Genomic DNA, 27,341 nt, shown 5'->3' with positions numbered 1-27,341 from the left:
ATGGCACTGGATGGCCTTTCATGGATATCATCTGTTAAAGCCTCAAGATTGTCTTACTGGGGAGTAAACTTAGCCACAAAGAATTTAAGTGACCTGTTGGAGAAACAGCGACTCAATGTGTGAGTTCGGCTCAGCACCTAGGTGTTCCACCTCCTGCTCACAGTCTTTAACCTTGTGACTATATTCGAAGAGAGGAGCATTACTAGCGTGAACAAGTGGTTACTACTGTAGAATTAAGAAAAGTTCATGCAACTCTCTCTTACCTTGCAGCCAGTCTCGAAAGTAGTGCAACCACATTTTGGGAAGCTGCCTATCCTCTTCCAACAAAACATATGTCACATTGCTGAAACTTCTGTGAAGTTCATAAAGTAAATGCTGGACATTTGGATAGTCTGCTTTCTGTGTCACAATATACATGTTGTAGAATGAAAAGTACTTGAACTGTGCGGCAATAAAGTCATATTCCCGTGTTTCCCGTGGTACAATGTCTGTGAGATCTAGTCCATCTCTCACCCGGGTAGTTCCATAAAGGCTGAGCCCAAGCAAACCCAGAAAAAGAAAAATAACCACAATCTGCAACAGAAAATGGAAACGCATTTGGTTTTAGGTTTTTAAAGAAACTAACAATTCATAATGGTGCACTACAAAGCCATGTTCAAAATTAACACCCACAAGTCTACTTTAAAGCTTTTCTTTCTTTTTTTTTTTAAATACACATACACTACAACACTAAGCGAATTTGCATTGCACTGAAGGGGCTCTGCATCATGGATGAGAAATTTAAATCATAATAAATAATGGCTTTAGTTTTACTATTCACAAGCTTATGTTACTGAAAGTCACCAACACCCTCACTCGTAACTTGTATTTGAAAATTATGTCTCTACAGCACTCACAAGGTAAAACTTTTAAAGTATGAAATTAACTGTAAAATTGTCAAGAATTGTTACTCCAAAAGAATTCTATTTATTCCTTATATTTAATACCACTGCCAGGAAAATTTTATTACTGGGCAAAGCAGAAGTCTATTGTTGAAAAAACAGTAAATAGTTCCCTGATTACCTTAGCTTTTGGTTTTAGGAGGAATGGAGCATAATGCTTTTCTGCAAAAGATGAGAGTGTCCACTTTGTACAGGGTGGCTCAAGGCAATGCATACTGGAGTCGGAGAATTGGGAAAGCAAATCCCTCGTCGAGCTTGTGCTTTCTGGGCTCTGGCAGCTAAGATTATCTTGCGTCACTGTCACTGGCTGCACAGATATTTCTGAGCGAGGCTCTGCTGTGGTGTAGTACACCTGCGTATGAGGATCATATTCTGTGCGCAACTGCACTGTAGACTGCATTGTAATCTGAGTTTCATGTGCAAAACTGTGACTGCTGTATGGGGGTGGAGGACTGTAGCAAGTATTGTCGTTCTCTGCATATGCTTGAGGCTCAATCTGAATCACTCTAGTGACACACGGACTGTAAGAGAACAGAGAAACATCTGTTCACATTTAGATAGATCTTTATTTTAATCAGACGAGATAGGATAACCTGCTTCCATCTGAGACTGCTTCTACTACTATTAGATAGTTTATATTAATTAAGTGTAACGCTCTGATGCAAATTTTATTCTGCGCCTTTAGGAAACGTTTCACAGAGGTGAGCCTCTGAGAATATATGCACATTTCTTGTGCTCAGGAAAGAAGAAACCAGCATCTGTCTGAAGACATTGACATCTACCCACACCACTCCATTAATTACACATGCTAATCAGGTCATACCCAGGTAGTTGCACACAGTCTGAATGCACAATACGTGTGTGAGTTTGCAGCTACGTGTCCATGCTGAGAATTAAGCTATTTAGATCAAAATGTAAACACATGACATACTGAGTTCTTCTGTTTAGAACTATTAAAGTAACTGTTAAATAATATTTGGGCCTTCTGGATAAGATCTCAGACTTTTGGGAGGCAGGTTGAAACCACTTGCCATACACTGACTGAATGTTTTAAAAATTAAGTAAACATAAGCAAGGATTAATTCCTAGGAAGGATGGGTAACATGAAGAGGCAAAATTACAGAAGTAATTGAAGCATTCCCTTTATTTTAGTCTATGCAAGACCCTAACAGATACCTACTTCATAAAAAAAAAAAAATTATCAAACCTCTTCCTGTAAATGAGAAATGACAAATTGATGATAGAAAACAGTATCAGAGATTTTTCACCAAGTGGAGAAATCCTACCAAAACAAGAGGAATTCAGAATGTTGCCTATCTAAACAAAGCGAGCTCTCATTAACTGCATTTCTTCATATGTAAATGGGCCTGAATTCTGATACACATTTGGTGCAGCTTTAGATGAGGGAATAAATGCAAGGTCTGATTGTCCTGTATTTCTGAGAATCAGGGCTCCAAAATTCAAGCACATTAGGCCATCCACTGAAACTATGACTGAATCAGAAATAGAAAGCAGGAGTCCTGGCTTGGGATCAACTCCCTGTTCTAACCACTCTCTCAAAAAGAAATTTAGAAAAGTGCTTTCTCTCTTTGACATTAAAATTAAAATGTCAAACTATGACAGCTCCTAGGTGGGTGTAAAAGGCTAAGATGACACTCCATAATCAGGATTCTCCACATCCTGGTTATGACAGTAAGAGTACATATGTAGAAATGTAGCTGATCCTCTTCATTGCAGGCAAAAGCAAAAACTAAGGTAGAAAACATGCTTGATTTCTAAGCAGTGGCTGCACTGATGACAGTAGAGTCCTCCTAGCCCCACTCTACATTCAGACCTGGCTGTGTATCAGGTAAGAGTCTGTGTATGCACTCTTTAGAATGGCAGTATTTTACCATTCTAAATTACTATTGCAGCCATAACAGAAACTTTATCAAGCATTATCCTGAAATGGTACTGATCATCCTGCATTCCTCATAGTCCTATGAAATACACAGCTAAAGGGAAGTCTTTTTACAGTTTACACATTACGTTTATGTATTTAAGTTTAAAGGCATAAAAAGCATAAAAATTAGCACATAGTGATTAACTGCAAGTAAGGCTTCTCAGTACCCTGAGTTACGTACAGTATTCCAAGACTACCCAATACAAGCACTGGACACCTTGCAGTACCCTGTAACATTCTAAAAATACTTGAAGATATTGCTAAAGCATCGATCTTTTATCTACTTTCAGAAAGTTGTCCTCCAACAGTCAAAATGAACATACATACAAATGAAGGGAAAAGCATGTGTGTGTGTGAGAGAGAGAGAGTATGAGACAGAGATATTTTAACTTTTCCCCTCTGTCAGGTAAAAACTAAGATAGCAAATTTAAGTCAGTCACTAGCAATAACATCATAATAATAACATACTGATCCCGCTGCAGTGAAGAACTCCCACTCCTGACAAGGCATGGTAGCACTGATTGGTGACCATAACAAAGACACACCTCATACATCAATCTATCACACATTCTCACCTTGTAAAACAGCAGAATATATCCAGTCTCCTGTCCTCTCGACGATAAAGGTCCATGCTCAGGATAGCAGGAAAAATCAGCAGAACCATAGCAAAGTTGAATACCACCACAACTGCTGCCTAGAGATCAATCACAGAAGTGATGTCGTTACTAAGCTTCATGTAGGGCATCAGCTTTACAAAGCATAAAACTTCTTTTCAATTCTCATCCGTTCACCCATTTATCATGTCAACCCATCAGATGCTTTGAAGCTTTTCCCTGAGGAAACTGGGAGATATACTTTTACATTCCCATTTCATTATGGTATGCCTATTGTAGTTAATTAATTTCTTTTAATAATAAACTTCACATTATTTTAGTACATCTGTGCCTGGACACATGGTGATGATTTTTAAGTGGAAACCAGCCAACAAATCATACTTTTGCATGAGATTCTGCCATATTTAGAGTCTCACAGTAAAAAAAAATATAGAAGCAAAAGCAAACCTGGAACTAGAACTCAAGTTCTTACATTTAAGGGATCTGAAGTAATTTAAGCATCACAATAACATTAAAGAAACATCAAATCAGAAATGAAATAAAGGTTTAAGTAGATTTTAATTAAATTGTTCTATTTAGTAAAATATTATGCACTTGATGCACCTACTTAAAAGTCTAGCCAGAAAGAACAACATTTTGGGTTTATCAGGGCTTATTTTTAAGGGAGAACCAAAATTAATCCAACACCACATAGTAAATCTATGTATTAATATGCTTGTGTTTAACAGTGCTTGATTAATGAGCCAGTCTGCCAAAATGATTCTTAAATTGGAACAAGAACACATCTTAAATTGGAACAAGAATCCTTGGTTTAATTTGTAAAGCGAACATTACGTAATGAAAAAAACCAACCTCCCCGCCCACCCCCTTTCAAACCGTACTTCAAACCCTTTCCCACACAGAGATTCCCAGAGAATCTCCATAAACATATGTGGTGCAGCATCTATCATTATTATTAATAGCATTTATTTGTAATGCAGAATTGTTAGGAGCACCAGTCATCACAAAGGGAAAGCCTGGGCACAGATGGGACTGGAAGATAGTTGTAAGAGCAGGAGAGACACTGGGAAAAAAATGGTTCAGCCATCAACAGGTGAAAAAAAAACCTTGAAATCCTTATATTTACCCATTAGATAAGCAGTAGCCATCTCAACAGTAGCCCAGTTTTGTGTTAAGGAAATCATATAAACTATCAAGTGCCTCCACCTGTTACTTCTGAAGTAACGACCACTTGGGTTAAAACAGTCATAAAAAAGAACAAAAGTTGGGCTACAAAAATGAAGTTGCTGACCTGATATAAACAGGTCCTCCTTTTCCAAAATAAACAAATGGCTGCTTTTGATGTTGAAATATGAGGCCTCAACACTGGCAGCTCAAAAGATATGATATCCAAAATTCATGCTTGAAAAATTCTTGACTTACATGTCAAATAAATAAATTGCCTAAATACCACAATTTTTATTTTTGTGTCTCTTTATCTGTGAAAATCAAAGTAGTAACACACTGAACGACTTTTAGAGTTTTGAAGCTGTCAAAGTGTAATAAAAAAGACCAGATATTGTTTTTACTTTCCTGAGAATGACAGAATCAACTAGCTATGCAAATATTTTCTACTCATTTCAATCATAAATATATTGTATACAAAAGTGGTTTTATTGGGGTTTCTCTTTTGTTGTCTCCAGCCTGCCTGAAGTAAGATTTTGGTCCTGTGGTTGTCTGTAGACAGAACTACTAAAACAGAATTTACCTAGTACTTAAAGCTGAATTAGTATTTAGCCATCTTTGAGAGAAAAGATCCAATGACTATTTCATGATTTATAAACGTCCACAAGAAAGGTATGTCAGGTCATAGCCAAGACTTTAAAATTAAGTGATTTCCTTTTGATCCTCTCTAGAATTAATTGGATCTGTCAGACAAACAAACGGCTGCTGTTGCAAGCAAGGTGTTTGTTGGACCTAGTTCATACAACTGCTTGCTTTATTGCTGCTAAACCAGACAAGGCTGAATCACCCATCATATAACATGAATAATTAGTGGTGTCTAACCAAGATCTTCTGTCAAGGATCAGCTAAGATTTCTTGAGATTTGGAAAAAACAGTTGAGGCCTGACTCAATAATTTTTACTCCTCCCCAGCACAGCTGAAAAACTAACCTAAGCCCTCTCTGTTCCTGCTCCATAAACTGCAAATACTTCATGCCTTCTCAGTCCCCTTTGTAGACCCCAACGTCCTTGAATCAAAAATGCCCCTAAACCTGAAAACTAATACTTGAGTGTATGGTAGAGATGCCATTAAAGTTGGGTACATTTGCATTTGATTTTTTAAGAAGCTTCAAAACTAATCCAACAACACACAGTAAATCTGCCTATTAACATGACATCACTTTTTAGAACAACTAGATTTTCCATTGTGCCATCCCAGTGTTGATGTATGAACCCTGCAAGTAAAATATTTTTTAAAAATCCTCTCTGTTCTAATTCGTATTTAAGTAGATTCCTAGAGCTTAACACTACATTTCCTATATATTGCACACTGTCTCTCCCTCATCCACCTCCCCAGCATTTCAAGGATGTAACAGTTCTCAGTTTTCACAATTAAATACAGAAGATATTGTTCTTGTATCAGTTTTAATTTGTTGTCCTATCAAAAAACACCCTGCGACTTGATAAGGAGAGGGAAGGAAGAACTGCTGGGGCGTGACTCAATCTCTGAACTGATGCATCAGCCACTGCTTCCCCTCCCAATACCATTTAGACATTCAGTGGCTGGGAATGGGGATGTATGAGAAATGCGATCATGGCAATACCCAATCTGTAACAATTACATTGATTGGAAAAGCACCAACAAAAAACTGTGGTATCAGAGCTTCCAGAGTACAGGCAATCTCTCAGCAGCATCTAAGCTGAGAGCATGCTTAGAATTTTTTGGGACAGGGCATCTTCTCTCACCCCTTCAGAGACAAATGGTCAAATGGGAGAGGAAGGGGCTCAGACCTTTTCCTTGAGAAATCAACAAAGGTAAGATTAGTCCTAGAAGGGATAAAATGGGGCCTACTCAAGGGTGTAAAATGAAGGCATTCAGTGAAATGAGATCAGAGAGTAGTAAAAAAATTCCATTAATCAGAAAAAAATGTTGGTCACTTCCTGAGAAACATGCTCCGCTTTTTGCATCTTTTCATAATGCACAGCCTAAAAATATTATGGCTACTGCAACTGTTCGCGGAGACAGAAGAATGGCAGTCTGTGCTTGGAGGGAGCAAGGGAGACGGGAGCCAGGCTGGTAGGCTGGGGCCCCGCTGAAGGTATGTGCTGCTATGTGCCATTCCTGGCAGCCCACCCAAGGAGAACGGGTGTGCTGTATAGCCAGAGGTGATGAACAGATGAGGAGGTCTGTCAGGGAAACTTCCACCCTACTGCTGCCTATCTGCAACTCCCTCCTGACAGCACACAGACCTGGAGACCCCCCCTTGCCCCCCCCCCCCCGCCTTTTTCCCTGAGGCTTTAATTTTGCTTGTTAAATTCTTGTGTCAGGAGCACGGAAAGGTAAATGACGTGGGTAAAAGGAGGGAGACAAACCACTTCAGCAGAGTAAGATAATTGAATGAGCTTAAAAACTTACACTCTCTCTTTCCACAAACCCACCACCTGGTAATGTACTTTTACATTTAGGAAAAAAACTTGTCATTCTTACAGTGAGGGAAAAAGTTACTGCTAAGACTGATTGGGAAAAGTTCACCCCTGCTCATTAGTGAATCCACACCACTCCTCTGCTGTTAGGGGAGGAAGTTTCTGGTATAAGCAAGAAGAGTTAGATGAATTTTTGTGGAGCTGTCTGTACCTTCTCTTTCCTGGGCAGAATTTATTCCATAACAGTGTCCGAATAGTCTGTCTGAGGAAACAATTCAGCCGAGCAGTAGTTAACACTCTGCCTTGCCTTCCTTCATTTATACTCAAAACAAAGGGCTATGTTTAAGACATTCCTACTGCAAACTTCAAAAACTTTCAGTGGATTTCTCTGATAACCTCCCCCCTCACCACAATTTTAAGAAATGAAACACATCTGAAAACTCAGGACTTACTCCTTCGAAGTCCTGAGCACTATTACAGGTGATTCTTGTGACTGAGTATTTGGGACATGTTCAGCATCTCAAAGCCCTAAAACTGCTTAAATAAAGGGCTAATAAGATCAACAAATGGAAAAAATTAAAATAGTGAAAAAGCTAAAAAAGTCCCTATCTGCATAATGGAATTAATATTAAAAATCTCACTTTCAAAAGGACTCATTTCCATTTTTTAAAACTCGGCAAGAGCTAACCCTAGCAAACTCCTAAGAAAGCATCAGCCTTGCAGTGTTTGAGTTCCATAAAGTAAATGAACAACTCTGAGGTATCAATGAACTGCTTTAGCTGGCAGAACAGAACAGAAGCTGAGGAAGAAGAAAGCATTGATATGCAAAATATGAGTTTCTAACTAGAAGTTGGGCTTGCAGACGCAGGAAACCATTTATTCTCCCTCAGCAGCTGGGTTATTTTACAGATACTGGGCCTCAAAAGTTATGGAAACTTTGACAATTATCTTGCAATGTCTTAAGAAAAGTGAATGAAGAGCAAAACAAGGTCAAGAGCAATCCTTTTTTAAGTCCATCTGTTAAAAATTCACTATCTACATGAGAAGAAGGCAGCATCTGTGAAAAGTAAATGCAGTATTTCATTGCTTTCTAAGTCTTGCTAGGAACCTATCAAAGACGGCAAGCACTTCTTGTTTAAACAAGCCTGAGTAAGAGGGAGAGGGAGGAAGAAGACTGTAAATAAAGAAATCCGTATATAAATACAGCCCACCCACCAAAATCTGCCATGGTTATCTGATTCTGAATGCTGTGATTAATGTATCACCTGATTTTGATTCTACCTGGTGAAGCTAGGCAAAGCAAGTAATAGATGTTCCTTTCTAACAACAAAGGATGTTATTTTAGTAGTTTGTAACTTATATACAAATCATTTATATATATATTGCTCTAGCATCAATAAATCCTCATTACAGGTCTCCAGCTGCCCTTTTTTTGCACTTTTTCCATCTCTTATATACATATAAGGGGTTACTATGTGCAAGCAAAGACAAATTACAGATGCATGTGAGAAAAGATTGAGCAACTCAAACATTAATTTCTGGACACCCAAATGTTCCTAAACATAGATTCCATATTAATCACTGCCTTAAAAAGGACTTTGATCATCATGTTTTTATTCTGAATAATATCAACATGTTCATACATGAATATGTTGAAATCTCACTGGAAACTTTTTGTTTGTCATTTTGCTATGCAGACTTAGTTTTCTGAACTTTCAGTGATTCAGTCTACAGCGCGGCAGCAGGCAAAACGAAAAGACTTTAGGAAAGGTATATTTAACTTATACTCAGATTACAGTAACAATTACAGCTGTTGTCCCCACATATGTTCCAAAGGCAACCTGTCATGTTCTGATGTGAAGAGTGAGAACAGAGAAAGGCTGAGCAAAATTTGATCAGATAAGAATTAATTTTGGTGGCTCCCACTCAACAGCTCAGCAGTGCAATTAGGACAAAATGGCTCATCTCTGTTGAGTACTTCTTATGAGATGCATTTAGGCTGAAGTAACTTCTGTAAAGCACAGGTACTACAAAGCCTGACAAAACAAGCCTTCTCCTCTGATTCCTTGTGAAGATCTCCAGTATCCTGTCAGCTGCTTAAGGTACATGTTGAATGTTTGAAATTGGGCCACAGATTTAGGAGACATAAATAACTTCTTCCAAGGGAATAAGTGTTACACTTCCAAAAATATTTCACACATTGACACTGGTCTCTCCCATAAAATAAAACAATTCACTGTCACATCACCTGTAAGAAGAGACATCTAGGTTTTGGCAAATCAGCAGAGCTAAATACTGCTAACCATTCAGGATTAAGGATCTAGTTTTAGTTGCCACAGACATCTGCTAAACAATGCAGAAAACCACTAAGGCCTTTACTTTCTCTATTGTTCACTACCAAATTGCCTATTGAGAAGGAAACGGCAAACAAATTATTAGTGCTTATTACTAACATAACTGCAATCGCAAACAGTTTACCATTTTACAGCTTAGTGCAGGCATACTTAAATCTCTGAAAACAGCAATAATTGCCAGATGTATTAAGAAAAATTGCAGCCCTTGCTTCCTCCGGGTAGCCAAGGGCTCAAGAAGAATGAAAAATGACTGGAGAACCAGGCTACAGCAGAAGAAAAATAACTACTGAAAAAGTATAGTTTGCCTGCTCTGCACCAAGGTCAGACAGTGCTATAAATTGCTTGTGTCAGGGCAGAAACTCCCAAAGCTTTCTTCAAAGAGCCCTTGCTTTTAGAAGAAAGCTTTCTCCAGCATCCTTAATATTTCATATTCCTGAACGTATATAATCACAAATACAAGAAGACAAAGAGAGAAAGGGAGAGTGAGCGATACATGGTTCAGCACATCAAATTCACATTTTCTTTCAAAGCAGTTGGAACATAAAATTCTTGAAGTTTTCTCCAAGTTTGCTAAAATTACACTGGCAGTAAGGCAGTACAAACTGCTGCAGTAGTAATTAATATGGCAAATGCATATTGGCTGCTGCCAGTGCACTTTAGTTATAGTTTATAAGAGCAGCAAATTGGACAAACATGAATGAATGAAAGGATTAAATTGCTAGTGAGGAATGTTACAGTACACACTACAGTACAGTCTACTCCTCTTGACTTAAGAATGCAAATCGTTCTGGAGACTTGTTTCTGCTTAGTTGCATACATCTTGGTTTTTGCACTGAACCCAGCTGTGATGGGGCATGGTATTCTTTCACCTGCTAACAGGATGCAAGAGACTCCAGGCATGAGAAATGGGAGGAGCAGACAGCAGTTGTTATTACCCAGATCTATGGTAAACAGTGATCACACTGCAGCAGCACTGAACACAGACTTTAACACTACCACTAACAGGTATCATCACTGGCCTTTCATGATGGGACCGTGCATAAGAGCTAGCAAAATAGCATACAAACTTACTTGGAGTGAAAACGCTCGTAAAGCAGGAATAGGGATTAAGGCAGCCATAAAGAAAGCAGTAACATTGCTGATAGATGTAAGGGCTACACTTGCTCCTGTTCGCTTCAAACATTCACCTGTTCTGTCCTGCAAAACAAATGACGTATCTTAAAAGTCAAGTGATAAGGTGGTGTCCTGCAAATGAAGGGGTCATCCTACAGATGTAACACAGTAACAGTGAAAAATTACTACCATGAAATTCTGAATACAAATGTGCATTTGAGAGTATGTGAGAATAAACGATATACTAGGTATACTGTTGAGGAGAAAAGCAGATGACATATGAAATGCTCATGTTTTTTTTGGATGGTAGAAAACATTATCAAAGCTGAGTCTAGCTTCAGAACACTAAGTTACTGACATTCTATCAAATACATCTGTAATAAAGTAGGATGTATTTTCTACCAGTGGAGTCACTTGGTGTTCTCATTTTTCAGACAATATAAGCATATATTAACAGCACAGAGGCATAACATAGCTCAACATCTTGAAGAAGTATGTAACAAAACAAAAAAACAACCCAAAACCCAGGGACTACACACAAAGAATGCAGATAAATCAAAATAAACATGTGACACTTTCCCAACCCAACAGGCTATTTTGAAGCATATGGAAGTTACAGTAGACCAAGGTTGTAGTGCCTGCATGCCAAACCAGCTGGGAAGAGCACATGGAAGACACTGCTTGTACGAAACAGAATGGGCAAATACACATTGCTTTTAAACGGTTTGCACTTTGGATATGAAACTCTGGACTGAGGGTAAAAAGGTCAATAAAGGGAAAGGATCATAAAAGTGCACCACCTCAGATTTTGTAACATTAGTAAGTTATGCTTTGAAATGTTCATGGTCAATTACAAACATCAGAAAAGAAAAACAGAGACAATTATTCAGAATAACGCAAATTTAAAGCCATAACAAATAAGTAAAGGTAACAGTTGATGCAAATAAAAAAATTGTTTTCTAAGCTGTCCTCCTTCTCTTTCTTTTCACCTTAACATTTTTGTGTTCTTCCATTAAAAGCATTGTATCAGTTAATTGTCAGACTTGTATTTGAGTTTGTTCCTAAATTTACATCAACTTTCACCAAAATTTTGGGCAGAATTTGGATTATGTAAATTAGCCTTTATATGACAGCTATAAACTAAAATTTCAAGATTAAATAAATCTGAGACACTATCAAAAAAAAAGGAAGAAAAAAAGAATGTGAACATTCCAAAACATTCTAGGATCACACATATTGCCGTAATTTCCTATTGTGGCAGAAATAAGAATTTCCAGACCCTAGGAAAAGCTATTGAGGAAAAAAAATGGTTTTTTTTAATCACTACTAATTAATTCTGGATACAGTTATCTTTTCCTATATGAAGCCTTTTGTTTTATCTTCCCCCAAATCCCTATTTTGTCATTACCTCGAATGGAATTCTCTTATTCTGCCCTGTTTCGCTAAATGCATGTGCCAGAAGGAAAACATCATCTACACCAACTCCAAGAGCAAGAAAAGGCAAAACCTTGGGGGAGAAACAAAACAAACAAAAATCAAGAAGGTTGTTTTATGACCTACCATGCAGCTAGCCATTAAATGGCTAATTAAAGCAACTTTTACATTACACTGTACACAAATCTAAGGGTAAAATGAAAATCAAAAGGATGCAATACAGCTATTAACTTTTTTTCTGGAATACTGCTGAGGAACTTGCAGTATACCATTTACAGGTACAAAATCTCACCAAAAGTAATGAAAGTTTTGGGTATACAAAGAATATCTGATAATAATTCATGTTACATTCAGAATAGTTTCAGAATTTGAACATCCCGATACATTCAGATGCAAAGACAAAACCTGCAGCTCCTTATGTACAACTGGATGCCTCCACTTGTATCAGGACCCAGAAAAATCAAATAACCCAGGATCTAGTAATTAAACAAAGTACATGATACCTGCCTTTTTCCTTCATACCGTCTGGCAGCATGATCACTTAATTTCTCACAGCACAAGCTATGAGACAGGACAAAGGCACAAGTAAAGACATAGAGCCAAAATACTTTTGCAGCTTTTTTCCCCTCAAAGATTCAGTTGTGTTCATTTACTAACAGAGTACTTGTAATTTAACAGCAGACTTGCGTCTCCTAAATACCTGAGTTGTGGCAGCATTAAAGGAAATTCCAATCAATGAGCACAGGCCCAATCCTGCAGCCACCGAGAGTGCAACCAACAAGACTCCTGCCAGCCCCACGGCACCCTGAGACTTGGCACAGTCCCACCGCAGCATTGTTAAACAGGCGTAGGCAAGCTGAAGCAAGGGGGTGAGAGGGGAAGGGAGGGATGGAGTTGGGGGAAAAAAAGGCAAAATATTAAAATGGATCCTTTTCTAACAGCTATCTCTCCCCACCAAAAATATACATCCTTATAAACATTTGTAAATAGAATAGACACATCACAGATGTTACACAGAGGAACAAGCGACAAGCCTGAGGCAAAAGTTTACAAACTGTAGTTTTTATTTTAAATATGCCTAAAATGTTCTGGACTACTGACTGGTAACAACAGAGCAGATATTTAAGCCCTGCATTACTACCAGGGAAAATTAAATAAATGTATGGTATTACCATTAGTAAGTAGCCACTAGCTACTCTGATAACACTGACATCAGAAAACGACTTTAGGATGTCATCCAGGGTGGTCGTAGTAAAGGAGAGCACCTTCTGAGTAGAGTTTTGTGCAACACTTTGATGAACCACCTATGAAAAGAAAAATAAAACTTGGTACGACTAAAGAAAAATTCACTACCATCTTCTACAGCACACATCTGAAATCAACTACTTTTTCATTAATGTTCCTGCGAAAGCCCACACCCTACACAGAGATTACGCTGATAGTACACAAATGTGTTTGGTAATTATTTCTTGCAAGCTATTGATTATCAGACAAGAATTCGCATCCTTCAGGAAAAGCTACTGCATTCCCAGCCCATTCCAAACATTTTAACTTGAGTCCTCTTCCCATAGCTCCACCCTGGATTTGCTGCAGTATGCATTTTGCCTGTAACCCAAGGCCAGCTATCTCTTTGGGGTGCTCCTCTTTGCCCCTGCCTGGCCATTTGCAGAGGTCAGAAGCAGCGCAGCAGAGGTCAGAGCCTGGGACACAGAGGCCAGGCACTGTCACAGAGCCTCCCCACCCAGGCTGCCGCAGGGAGAACAGCCCATGGCTGGCTAATGTTTTCCAGACACCTTTAGAACAACCACGCCAACCAAACGCTGTTAAATTCCAGCTAGCTCTTTGGTTCCTTCTCAGCCCCAGCAAAGCAAAAATGTCCCAGACAGCAAGGAGCAAAACCCTCGTGGCTTCTCACATGTGAATAACCAAGCAGCTGCTTAATTGGGCTGGGGGTGGGGGTGGAATCAGCTTAAAAAGTCGGAGGCAATCACTCAGTTCTGGTGTAAGCATCTTCCTTGAAGAAATATGGTAAAAAGCTGTGACAGAAGGCAGTGGATCTTAGCAGGACTTTATAGTATGATATCTAGGTTATTTTCAATTTTACCTCAACATACATCCTCTGCCAGGCTTCCAGAATTGCTGCTGCCTTATCCTCGTTCCAGTTGATATGTGAAACATATTCATACCCCTTGAAGTGCTCGTACATTTGCTTAGGAGTCATTAACTGAAACATGGTTTGCAAAGCCTGGGCACTGTCACATGGAGAGAAGGGAGAGGAGGAAGAGGCATAAAATGGGCATTTCCAGGAAATTATTGTCATGGCATCAAGTCCCAAATGAGACCCTAACAGGAGCTAGCATCTTCATTTTATAGGACACATGCTTGTATTAAAATTGAACAGAGTATAATTATTCTACTGTGTATCTGGTGCAGCTGTACTGGTCTATGCAGCGTTGAGGCTTCATCTGGTTTCACTGGTGAAGTTAATGGAGTTTTGCCATTATTTTCAACAGGATCAGTTTCAGGAGCAAAGAATGTAACCCTACGAGTAAGTTATAAAGCTCATGATAGATAGACAGATTACTGTGAGGATGCCACAGGAACAGTTATTTCTACAAGATCCTGTAAATGCTGCTGGCAATTTGTCATTTGAAGACCTTGGTCTTTTTCGTCTCTTGGAGAGAAATGCCAGATTAAACTCCTGATGCCTGACAAGCTGCGAGGAGCACACAATGGCAATAACTATCCATCCTGAACTTCCACAGTGTGCAACTGTATCCAACAATTTTTAAAGCTTAAGGCATTATTTTATTTTTCACTAAAATATATTCTTTGGCTACTTGTTGAAAGACTTATCAATGTTTAATGTGAATGTAAAAAAGGTCAATATTCATATTAAAAGTTCTAGTTAAACTTCCCTGTATTAACTATGGAAGAATTATGCTTCATTTAGTTTAGTATGGCCTACATTTTTCAGAACAGTTCTATTTCACAGGTCTTCTCCCCCACTGAAGTCCAGTGTTCCATGACTTCTTCAAGAAGTCTCAAACAAAGGGGTGTGTTTTATCACTCAAAACTGTATTCAAGATGTAGGGACATAAAAATAGACTTTTCTCTATATCGATCCTGAACAAAAGGTTCAGTGGAGATTTTGGAATTCTAAGAGAAGTCAAATGAGTGAGCACATTATACAAATTATTTTTTTTCCCTTTTTCCTTTGATCGTATTTCAAAACGTGATCAAAGTTATTCAGTGCTTTAAACACTGTTCAATGTTTTATACATACATTCTAAACAACAAAGTTGCCAGGAAAAAGCTTTCTTTCTGAGTGACATACACCATCATTCCAAGGTTAGAAGCAGGAAGCAATGATGCCTCCTTAAATTTAAACAACTGCCTAATCGCTCTTTTAAATTCTGTTCTCTTGAGGCATGTCCTCCCAAACTGGGATTCATAATACACATCAAGGGCAGTAGATTTTGCATGATCCTCCCCCTGTGCCCCAAAACCCAAACTCTAACAGAGAAAAACATTGAAATTTTCTTTAAACATCGGTTTACCTGACAAGTTTACCAGAAGTGTTCTTGACTGTACCACCTATAATCAACTCCTCCTGCCAATGCATGTATTTTCTTGACAGTCCATAGCATCCACCACTCAAAACAAGGGCTACATCAAGAGGCTGGAAAAAGTTATAAAGAAGCAATTCATCAGTTTCATAACTTTAGACAAACTCATACCCTAATTCAACTCCCAGTGTACTAGAATAATGGATATTGAAGACAATCTAGGAGGTCTACAAAGAGAAATGTGTTCAACAAATCAAGTTGAACAATCAGCCAGATACTTGTTGACCAGATGGCAATTTCTCCAAAGCCTGACGTGATTGATAAAGGGATATACAAAATTGGGGCCCATGACTTCAAATTCTTCACAAAAATCAACAGAACTGGCACTAGTTAGAGGAAGGCTTTGCTGCATGGTGTGAGTGTATAGCGGCAGCTGTATTCCAGCAGTGGCTATGTTTGTCTGAGGCATCAGGTTTGCTGAAATGCCACATCACTGCATTGCCACACCCAGCCAGTAGCTGACAACTGTACTCTCACTCTGAATATGTGGGGTTAAGCACTGCATCACAGAATGAGGGAAAGTTCATGGCTGTGGGCTAACAGCATATAACAGGAACAGAAAAATGACATCACTCAAGAACATGAACTATATATAGCTTGGAAGAAAATGGTACCTTCTTCTCTCCCCTCTGACCTCCCCCCTACCCCTGCCTCCCTTGAAAAGATATGCACAAGGACAAGCAAACTTACTTTGGTGGAATTTTTATTGGGAGCTGTGATTGGGCAATCGGGATCAGCAGGATTCAGGCAAGGTCGATCCATATAACCATGACCAACCTCCGCTTTATTCAGCATTTCTTCCCAGCTCTCCACTTGGTAGTTTATTTTCTTTAACTCTTCCAAGAATTCTAAGGGGTCAAAGTTGATCCACTGCAAAGGAGGCTTCCCTCTGCAAGAGAAACCAGGAGAAAATCACACACACACAAAAGACAAAAGAAGTACTGAAACAAACATACTTTTAAAATTTGTACTTGCACAAATAATTGAGTTATGTTGTGTGACAAGTTAAACCTTTTCTGGTAAGATTGTTTCATAAAATGTAAGGCACGTTTTAATTAGATTTGTTTATGTACTTTTCTTGCAGCCCAGTTGTAATTTTAACAAAAATACTCAGTTCTTACAAAGTTATTGTATAAAACGGAATATTCACAGGTTAAAAATACTTCCATTTACAAGCAAAGCAAAACAAATCATCAAGCACCTAAATACAAAAAAGCAGCCAACTGCTGCTTCAAAGAACTATGGGGGGAGGGGAGAGGGAAAGAAGAGAGGGGGCTGAGGAAAGAAAGCCTTTCTCATAGTATCAGATTACTTCTTGCTAGTCTAATAATCATCTTGCAAATGTAATCAATCAATATAGCTGATCTTTGTTTATCTATAACAATACTGAGCTCTTTCAAATGCTCTGGCAGCTTGACTATCAACCATCAAGCTTTCCTGCTACCATGGCTGTCACCACTATCGCTGTCATGTCTCCCACCCCCCACTTCTGAATTTGTGATGTTGACAGACTAGAAAGGCTTTTGGCTGCCTTATTCTGTGGTTCAAACCACACTGTATCTGCTTAACCAGGCTTAAGTCATTATTCTGAATCTCCCAACCAGAAAACACAAACCCCCTTTATTTCCCCATCTAAAACTGTACACTAAAGGTTAAGAGATGGCCATTGCAAATTGCTTTTACAGAGACATGCAAACCAGGACAGAAACAATAACTCAAATGCTAACTCTTGCATAATTAACAGAAAATGCCTGCACAGATTAACAATTAACTCTTTAAAGGATTCAGGGCATATAATATCACACTTGTAAACTGTGAGAAACCACCCATAAAAGATACTCTATGGTTTCTTTAACGATCTCATAAGCAAAGGATTTGTTCTTTATTTCTTAGGAAGACTTGAGATTTAACCCAAGACATTTTCTTTGGAATAAAATTCCCAGCCAATCACTGTTTTTGTATTTTATGAAGAAAAAACAAACAAACAAACCAACCAACCAACCAACCAACCAACCAGAAACAAGTTTATTTGGGGGGGGAAGCATAAAATTCTTAAAGCTTGAATTCAGAACTTACATTTTACTTTGCATGCTAGCAGAACAGGAAAAATAACATAGTATTTAAATCAATGCCTACAAATCATCTCTTAGAAACAGAAAAATCTTCGTTCAATGAAAAAAAAAATGCATGCATATTTTCTGTAGAGACACTATACTTTATCTTTTATTTTTCTGTTAAACCAGAATATGAATAAAAAATGGGAATGCAACATATTTTCTGTAGAGACACTATACTTTATCTTTTATTTTTCTGTTAAACCAGAATATGAATAAAAAATGGGAATGCAACTGAAAAATCACACACAGTTATACAATTAAAATCAGTCAGACCAGAAAGTTATAAAAACCATGCTTACAATAGGTAGGCAGTTCCTGACTGTAGCTTTGCTCCTTCCCAGAAGCAGTCCAAAGGAGTGATAATTAAGCAAGGATAAAGATATTCTATGATCTGTCAAAATCAGAAAGGGGAAAAACACAGTTATACTAGAATATAATCAAAGCAGCACAAGCTGAATCATGAGAACACATAAATCTTATAACTAAATGCCTACTACATGTACCTGGTCCATGTAACCTGCTTCTGTGATGAGTTCTCCTGATTTATAACACAAATGTTCCAATTTCCACTGTCTGTAAGAAATACAAAGAACAAATTTTTTTTCTTGCACAATTACTGAAAAGTCATTTTTAAAATGTAGCAGACATTTAAAATTGCAACTCATATACACATATTGGCCTCTAGCAGCAAATCATTGAGAAAGGCAAATATTATTCAGCATAGATATACACCACCTCACAAAAAAAGCAAAGGCTTTTCTTTTTGTAGTTACAGACTAGACATTTGTTTCAGTTAGTCTCACATTCTCTGTAAAACTCATTAAAAATAATGGTGCTGCTTTTGGACATACAGGCTAGTCAACACATGCTAAAGGGACAGAAATCCAGTGACTTAAGATATCACTCAGTGACACAAGTGAGAAGCCAGTTCCAGCTCAGAGGACTAGGATATTCCCAGCTGACCCACACAGGCAGGAGAAAAGAAACCATTAGGATTTCTGCCTTCCTTTTTCAGCTGTGTTACAGCTTCCACTGCCATGACTTCTAATGCCATAGACGAGGCGGGAGCTGGGTAAAATAATTGGAGCCTCGGCATTTGTTCACTGAGGCATCAGTTGGATGTGCGGAAAAGATGCGCTGGAAGACAGGGGGCTTCATGCCTTGCAGGCAGTACCCCGGGCACATCATCCTGTAAGTAGTAACCCTGGAGGAACCACTCTTCAGGGAGACATCTCACTAGCCCAAAGCTAGTACCTACCTTTATTATTTTTTTGTTGGACAGCACACAACTCCCAACCTTCAGTATGTACACACAGACACTCTGAACGCCAACTCTGTTATGTCTATTATATAAATAGCTATTATTCCACCCACTGCCATTTCTCACACCTCTGCGTTTCCCTTGATATCCAAACTATTGGAAGGATAGTAACCTGTGCCGCTGTTCACAGTCATTATGTACCTCATGACGGTGTCAACTAGTGAACTGAACTCTAATATGGAAAGCTTTCCAATGTTAGTAATCCTGTCTATAAGCTCCTGTGTTTAAAAGAACAGACATCACTCCTTTACCAAGACAAATGCTGGATACTGTAGCACTGCTCATAGGGGTACACTCTCAGAATCTCTTCCAACACCAATTACCCTGTCTTATTTGTTAGAAGCCAGCTTGTCACTGCTACCATGCTACAACATCAAGCATCAGAAACTGGTGACATTCAAATCAAAACAGTCCTAAGGGAAAGGCTCTGAAGTGCTAACCATTTAAAAATACAGGGAGGGAAGCATGCGTCCACTTTTTAGACCTTAGAGATGATCAGGAAAACTTTTGCTTTTCCCCTTACCTGTTGTACATATAGACGTGTACTCTGCTGGCCTGAAGTGCGGAGTCAAGGTGCTGTCGGAGTGCTTCTGTTGTTAGTACATTAGCACCATCTTCCTGTGGAGTCTGGATCATGAGCTGGGGGTTAAACATGGCCTCTTCTCCAATCTTCTGCCGTGTGTAATTTAACTCCTGACTCACACGTCCACCAACTGATCGATAAAAATCAACACCTTTGTGTTAGACAGTAACTGCTTATTCTGGGTTCACTTGATGAGCACTCTCTGGTCAGAAAAACTTGACCATGTGCATGGACTATTTTGTCTCAAACTGATCACAGTGTAACTCTGAAACTAATAACTACTTTATTTTAGTAACACTGCAACAAAAACCATATTCCTCATTAAAATACCATTGCCTCTACTGCACTAAAACATTGATGCATAAACTGGAGCCTCAGTTTATTCTACATTGTAACCAAAATCCCATATGTAACAATTAAAAAAAGAAAGAAAAAAGAAAAACCTTTTCCTTGCAGACCAGACCAAACACTATGTTACAATTTCTTACACTTGCATAAACAGTCTGCACCAAGAACACATTTCAAGATAAATGGCTTTAATTTACACTCTTCTAAATAATTTGGCAAAGGCAGGAGAATGTTTCTCTTCAGTTAAAAAAAGGGAGGAGGGAAAGAGTGAGCGAGCATGAGTGCTCCTTTCAGCCTTAAATAAAAAAGAAAAAATACCAAGTTCACATAAAGAGATGCAGTTTTGAGTGTAGCAGAAAGGACTGTCTACAGCTAATTTATCCCAGTGGTCCAGTACCTGCATAACATGCTGTGATACAGATCATACATGTGCAACATCTGTTTTTAAACCCACATGAGCTGAACGGTGTGCTCCATATTAAAATATGGTGAAAAAAAAAAAAAGAAAAAAGAAAAAGGTAGAGGGAGACTGCAAAGTCGACAGGCTCTAGAGGGAGCCATATTCAATTTGCCTTGCCAGAAAATATTACGTAAGAATGGAAAATTATCTTCCCTCTTACAAAAAAGCATTCAGCCAGAGTTCATATACTTTATATAACCTCCCCTGTAGTCTCTCTAGCAAACGGCATGTGGGAGGTGGGGTCAATTAATTCAACCCATTAGCTGAATCAAGACCACATCCAGATGAGAAGGACAAGAATACCACCAACATGTTGTTTCCATCCCTTACAATTTATTACCTTCATTGCTCTGCTAAGTCCAACTTACAGACCTGGTCTAATTTGTTACATTTTTTTCAGTCTTAGTCAGCTTGGCACCAGTGATCTGAATTACTGCCAAAGTTTAGTTCTGCAACGGTGTGAACAGAAATTAGGCATGTACATCTATCTCTTCCTAGGCCATGTAACGGAAGACTGATCTGTAACCAGTTGGCAGTGTGGGAGATGACATTCCCAAGCCTGAATGGGGACATACTTTTTCAATCCCTTGGGCCCTCAACTCACCCATAACCCCCCCTGGGGCTAAAAGGACCACCAGGCAAGAAGCTGGGCCCCTGCATGGATAAAGCTGTCAGAATGAGACCCTCAACAATTAAACCATACAGTCACACTGGCACGAAGCATTGCTTAATTTCTAGTTCAAGAATTCTTTGAAGAAATAAGTGTTTCCACAACATGCGCCATTTTTTCAGCCTGTCACATGTGGCATTACCTCCTTCATACCAAGTAACAGCCACCAGCTCACAGTAAGAAAAAAATAAAAATCAAAGTACAACCTCCTTACCTAGAGTTCCTTTATAACTTAACATCCCTCTTACTACAGTGAGAGAACATACCATCATTGACACTGCATATGCATGGTAACAAAAAGCTATTGTTAATTTTTATCAAGAATTAAACCCTAAAAATACTTCCACTCATCAGGCTCATGTTCATGCTCATTGCCGTCTTACCCCACCAACCAGTAGCCTATGATACGCTAACAGATTTTGCTTCATCCTACAGGAATGTGGGGTGGGGGTAAGGGAGCAGAGTTATCCTGATCTGTGTGTCTTGGAACCAGAGCTTTCTTTTGCAGTCATTTACACTGCAAATACTTCCAAAGACAAACGTCTCTCTCCCTCTTTTGTGTCTCAATGCCAGCCAAGACAATAAAGCCCCAATTTTACGAGGACTGTGGAGTTTACCATAAACTTGTAGTCCTGGTACTATACTCTCTCCCACCCACACTGTCCTTTTGAATTTAACCAGGACTTGAACCAACAAATCATACTTCATGCAAGACAAAGGGCGGCATTCCTATCTCTGCTGAAAGTGACCAACTGTTTACTATCAACAGAAATGATTGCTTCCTAATCAACGTCCTGTCAAACCACATTAACTTCACTGAACAAGGCAGATTTAACTAATCAAAATTGCATCACACAAGTCAGTCATCAGAACAGAAGCTGTTTTTTTCCCCTTTTAACATTAGAAACAGGAATAGCAAAACCACCCAAGAAGGCAGGCACACGTTCCAGAACCCAGCAGCAGATCTGCTCCGCATTCTTCTTAAGGCATTACACCATTTAATTATTTCTTTGATGGGTCTGTTACGTACATTTCTTCAGCCAAATAGAGTAAAGACAACTCCACAGGCAGATGTAGATACTTTATACAACACTAACACTCAGGTACCAAGAAATTATAAATGTAGACTGCAGAGGAAAATTCTGACTGACAAAGTCAGATTATGTGAAAACATATGGACAGACCAGAAGCAAGTGGATACGTCAGTGGCCTTTCAATGTATGAGAAGTAATAAAAAGCGAAAGTGAAGGCAAAAAAAAAAAATATTTAAAGTTTCTACCAGTTATGGCTTCATTTATTTTAATTGAAAGTTTGCAAAGATCACTGGAGGCTGCCATATCCAGAGATCTTAAGCCTCCTCCACAACCAGCACACTCAGCTGAATGTGCACTTTTTAAAAATCAAGCACTCTTGTTGCCTTTTTTTTTCCCCCCAGACTAGGCACAGCTGGTGCAAAAACCTAGGAGAGAAACCACTAAAAAATGTCACTGAAATGCACCTGAAGCCTCTGGCCTCATTGTGCTGAGGATAGGCAATACTATGCTCAACACTTGCACACTCTGTAGAAAGTAATTCCTTACACTTGTAAGAAAAAAAAACCAGCCATGCATTACAGTCATCATAGGATTTCCACACTATAGGACAAATGATGTAATGGAAAATATGATCAATGAACAAAATGCTGGTGTTTTGCAGTTTTCCCTTATGGACTCTCTTTTCTTATATTTGGTGACAACAACATTTTACACTCAAAATGCTACTGACTTAAATTGTATGTATAGCATACTGTACCAATACTTCCCATTTTATTCCATATCAAAGACAGACAGAACTATTTCACTTTAATATGCCGGTGACAAAATCCACACATCACTCTCCTTTTCTGATACATCAAAAGCCACTTGATGGCATTGGAGTCCTTTATTACACGATTCCTTATGTTTTAGTGCCAAGATAGCTGAGGTGGTGGCACAAATTCCCACAAGCCAAAATTCTCATTTAAGTAACAGACTGGTACATTGTCTCATGGCCAGTGGTAACACAATGCAGCAGTTTGTACACTGTCCTTCCAGCAGTGTTATCAGATTCTGGGTGTTTGCCTACTAGAAATGAGATACTATGCCATCTGTACAATTTAGCTAACAAATTTAAAAAAAGGAAAAAAAAAATCACAACAAAGCAGTAATGCCAGTGTCCTGGCACCACTTCTCACTTAATGTATCAGCTTCTAATTCTCAAGAATGTGTCTGAAGCACAGCATTGAACATGAGACAGTTTTACTGACAGCATCTTTGTTGCCAAGTATTAGTTCTTGTTAAAAACCTGTTTTTTCCAGAGAAGAGCAAAATGTCTTCTCCTCCCCCCCCCCCCCCCCCCCCCAATATCCACAGGCTTCCCTCTTAGCTCTTTGCCAGAACACATGAGATCTGCCTTGAGCAAGTCAGCATCCCCTACCATGGAACACACTGCTGCTCCTTGTAACTTCCCCACTGACTTGAGCGGAAGCTGGTCAAGGTACTAAATTCTTTGCCCCTTCTGAAGGGCCTGAAGAGAGCAGTAATTGTCAGTATGGACGCTGAGTTGCTGAGACCTGTGTAAGGACCACCGTGTCTCCCTCCCCCAAGAGCAATGAACAGCTGTCAGGTGGTAACAAGTTTTAGTCATCTTTAACTTGAGGCAGACCTGAACCCATGACCTATAGGTGAAAGGCTCTAGATCCCACTACCAAGCACTGGGGTCACAGTCCCAGTGTTTCAGTCATCACATATTAAAATGCTTCAGTGCATCTGAAGTGAGAAGCACCCAGAAAAACAAAACTGCTTACCTCTACTGTACATTCACACAACACTGATGCACCGTAAGAGTGAAACCGAATTTGTTTTCATTGGCACAATTTCTGACAGTTTCTTTGACTGACTTGCTAACAACTTCGAAGTTACTGGGTCATTCAGCTCGTGTGCTCATGTCACTGTCTTACCTACACCTTTCTCACAATTAGCATTCAAAATTTATGTGGCATTACATTAACACGCTTATAAAGAACTCTGGAATCCACCACTTGGAACTGCAGTCCCTTCCACACTGAGTAGTCTCAGGAGTAACGTTGACCTCTGCTACACTAAGAGATTGACCCTAAATTGAGCAATGAGTGATAGCCAAAAATCACTGCTTGTTAATTTACTGTCTGGTTGCTCAAAAGGCATGAAATATTTATTTTTCAGAATATCTTACAATGTTCCATTTCAGGTTACTGGAACTGCGTCACACAGCCTGAGGTTTTGTTATTTTTTTCGGACATGAACACTACCTCTATTAACCATTCAGTAGTTACCTTGTGCACAACTGTGCAACAAGTAGCTTAGTAGACAGCAAGCTCTCTCTAAAAGAGAAATTCCTGAGAGCCAAACAGTTGGGATGAAAATGTTTGCCTACCAATGTGGAGGACAGACTTTAAGAAACCAAAGCCAAGATTTCCAGAAATACCTACTGGTGTTGGAGCCTAAGTTCTTCTGTGACAAGCTTGAGGAGCATGAATGGAGCAAAATTTTCTGGAGAACCTCCCTTCTGAAGACTATGGGCCTTAAGGTGTTTCCACCTAAGCACTTGCAGGGGGGGAGCAGACACATTTCTGCTGTGTTTGAGCAACACCATCTTTTTCATTTTTCCGGCACTGTAAATGTGTAGCACTAAAGCAGTCTGGCCCAGACTTTTGACAGTGACAACTCAATGCAATAAAATCATACCTCTAATAGTCACGGACACCTCACACAAAAAATGTTTTCATTTCATCCCTCCAAAAGATGCTGACCCTTTTTGATAAATCAGATGTGTAGATTAGTACCCCTTACAATGCTTACCTTACGGTCTGAGCAATAGCCAATGCAGGCAACCTCTGCAATTTGCAATACCTGTTATCACCACAGTGGGAACCAAAGAGAAACAGAAAACAGAAACCCTTCATGACTCAGTAACCATACAAAAACAATGACTGAGAATAATATCCCAATGTGTTCAACCTTTACCAGCCACCCCAAAAAGCAGCAGTGTGCAGAAAAAGAGAACAGCCCAGACTTGCAAGGAGACCGGACAGCCCCCAGCTAGGCGATGCGCTTCACCCTGGGCAAGAGGCGGGGAAAGCTGCACGCACCTTGCCTTCTCACCCTTCAGCACCCTCGTCCTGCCAGGATGGGAACCAGGAAGGGTCTTGGGTCTTCATACCTCTCTCCCTGGCATCCTACATAGCCTATTTCCCTCTACTTTGACTGCTGTTAAGGGCTTCCTTCTACTCCACTTCCTCACGTAGCCTGTCCTTGTGCTGTTCCCGTTCACACCTCTATTACACACGTATACAGGTGTTACTCGAAAACTACAAAATGAAACTAGTTTCAGTTCATTACGATGGTATGCAGATAAGCCAGCCAGCCACAGCTCTGCCTCCCTGTCCTAACTGCATACAGGGATTAGAAGGGTTCACACCTGCCACATAGCAGAAGTCAGTACCTAATGACACCAATGACAATTTCCATTTTTACTGATAAAGGAGCACAGACCTCATGAGAACAAAACGTAGCATCCAAGCACCACTCACACAGGATCGAAACCTCCTATAAAGAAACTGAGATAAAGAGTTGAAGTTCTCTGGCAAATATGAGGATTATCCTGCCCCTTATTCGGCACAGAAAAATAATGGCCTTTTGATTTAAAGCTTCCTGTTGCTCTCTAGGGAGTTCTGTCTTCGCATTCTCTTGGATCTTTGAGCTTGTCTGTGCCGCTCTTTGTCACCAATAGAAAATAGTTTTTCTGCACACAGACAGTATCAGTTAGCATCCTGACAGAAGAGCAGGGAAGACAGCACTTTCCTCAGAATTATCATTCTCTAGACCTGACTGGCAGAGTACAGGGGTAAAACTGTTTGCTGGGAGGAAGTGCAAAACACTTTATTGAAAGTTATGTTTAGTCAGTACAAGAAATGGGACTAGTTGGCATGTCCACTTCTTTAAACTTTTAAAATGCTCCCTACTTGTGGAGTCAGAACTGCTATTGGTTTACATGGTTGATCTCTGAATTTATGAACTACTGACTGTAAGACATTATCATGTGTTTGATGTATCCAATATTCTAATCATGCTAAGGATGGCTCTCATAAGCCCATCAGGATTACCTTATAAAAAAGTTTTGGCTACCTGCAATGATTTTTTTCTGCTCATTTGTTTAACTATGCAAAATAAAGACTTTGTGGGGAGTGACTGAAATTGAGCTACCAAAAAAAAAAATCCGTCGAGAAATTATGAGCTTACGAGAGCTAGAACACAGTGGTAAGCAATCAGCGTCTTTAAAGAGATTACATGGTTGTTCAATGGCTGTGCAACAGCTCCATGAAAAATTATCATCTTTATCATGTAATTAGACATGATCTATGCCAGCACTAGACTACAGGCAGTCAGAAATTCCATGCTGTGTCTAGGTTTTCTCACATGGCATTTACGCTGCTGAATACACTTATATGCGTCTGTACAGCTCACACGGAAAAGCGACAGTTGTGTCTGCTCAGGTTAAGACAGCCTGCATCCTACCAGCTCCCTTCCTCCTACCATCTCCCTTCCCAACGTCCAGGTGGACACTCCACACTTCTCCCCCATTATAATGCCCAACAAAAGGACACCATCTGTCTAGAATATCATCGCATCCCAATGTGAAGATTTAACTGACTTCAATCTCTCTTTAGCACCACTGACTGCTAGGAAAATCTAGAAGCAATGTGACCATCTCAACCATTTCTTTTACACTGAGAATTAGATAACACCAGCTTCTTTAGTTTTCCTTAAAAAAAGAAAAATCAAAGATAAAAGACTGTGGCCTACAAATGCAAAAAAGTTACAAAAAACCCCAACCAACAAAGCACTTCAAAAGGCTGCTTTTTATCTCCCAAGCCATCATATGATATGAGTTAAGTTACTCCTCACACATGCTGGGGATGACTCCAGTGTTGCTGTTACAAATTTCATTAATGCTGACATGATTACGAATAGCAAAAATAAAAACACGCATCAAAGATGGCTTTTTATTCTGTCACAGTTTGACAAAGTTTAGAGCTGTGACAAGGACACAAAGCTGGCTGCATACTCAGGAAGACAGCCCAACAACAGCTGCCTCTGCTTGTAGTGGGAAACCTTCCCTGCAATTTTAGGA

General features: G+C 39.3%; 1 protein-coding gene across 4 annotated transcripts in view; it reads right to left on the bottom strand.

The window, feature by feature from the left end:
- The window catches only part of PTCH1 (patched 1), a 75,739-nt gene that overhangs the window by 25,593 nt on the left and 22,805 nt on the right, over window positions 1-27,341 (bottom strand). For all 4 annotated transcript variants that reach the window (XR_008233508.1, XM_052777147.1, XM_052777146.1 and 1 more), the window contains exons 3-15: window positions 19,615-19,804; window positions 18,274-18,343; window positions 18,070-18,161; window positions 16,344-16,542; window positions 15,585-15,706; window positions 14,129-14,276; window positions 13,197-13,328; window positions 12,725-12,880; window positions 11,999-12,097; window positions 10,549-10,674; window positions 3,459-3,577; window positions 1,063-1,462; window positions 264-573 (exon numbers count right to left, since the gene is read on the bottom strand). Coding sequence is in view for 3 of the 4 variants with exons in the window: in XM_052777147.1 (XP_052633107.1) it covers window positions 264-573; window positions 1,063-1,462; window positions 3,459-3,577; window positions 10,549-10,674; window positions 11,999-12,097; window positions 12,725-12,880; window positions 13,197-13,328; window positions 14,129-14,276; window positions 15,585-15,706; window positions 16,344-16,542; window positions 18,070-18,161; window positions 18,274-18,343; window positions 19,615-19,804 (2,163 nt within the window). In the remaining variant the exon portion in view is untranslated. The remainder of the gene's footprint in view (window positions 1-263; window positions 574-1,062; window positions 1,463-3,458; window positions 3,578-10,548; window positions 10,675-11,998; window positions 12,098-12,724; window positions 12,881-13,196; window positions 13,329-14,128; window positions 14,277-15,584; window positions 15,707-16,343; window positions 16,543-18,069; window positions 18,162-18,273; window positions 18,344-19,614; window positions 19,805-27,341) is intronic.

This window comes from Harpia harpyja, chromosome Z (genome assembly GCF_026419915.1).
Source record: "Harpia harpyja isolate bHarHar1 chromosome Z, bHarHar1 primary haplotype, whole genome shotgun sequence".
Lineage (NCBI taxonomy): Eukaryota > Metazoa > Chordata > Aves > Accipitriformes > Accipitridae > Harpia > Harpia harpyja.
Note: the sequence above shows the minus strand (reverse complement) of the source record. Positions and strands in the feature narration are given on the sequence as shown.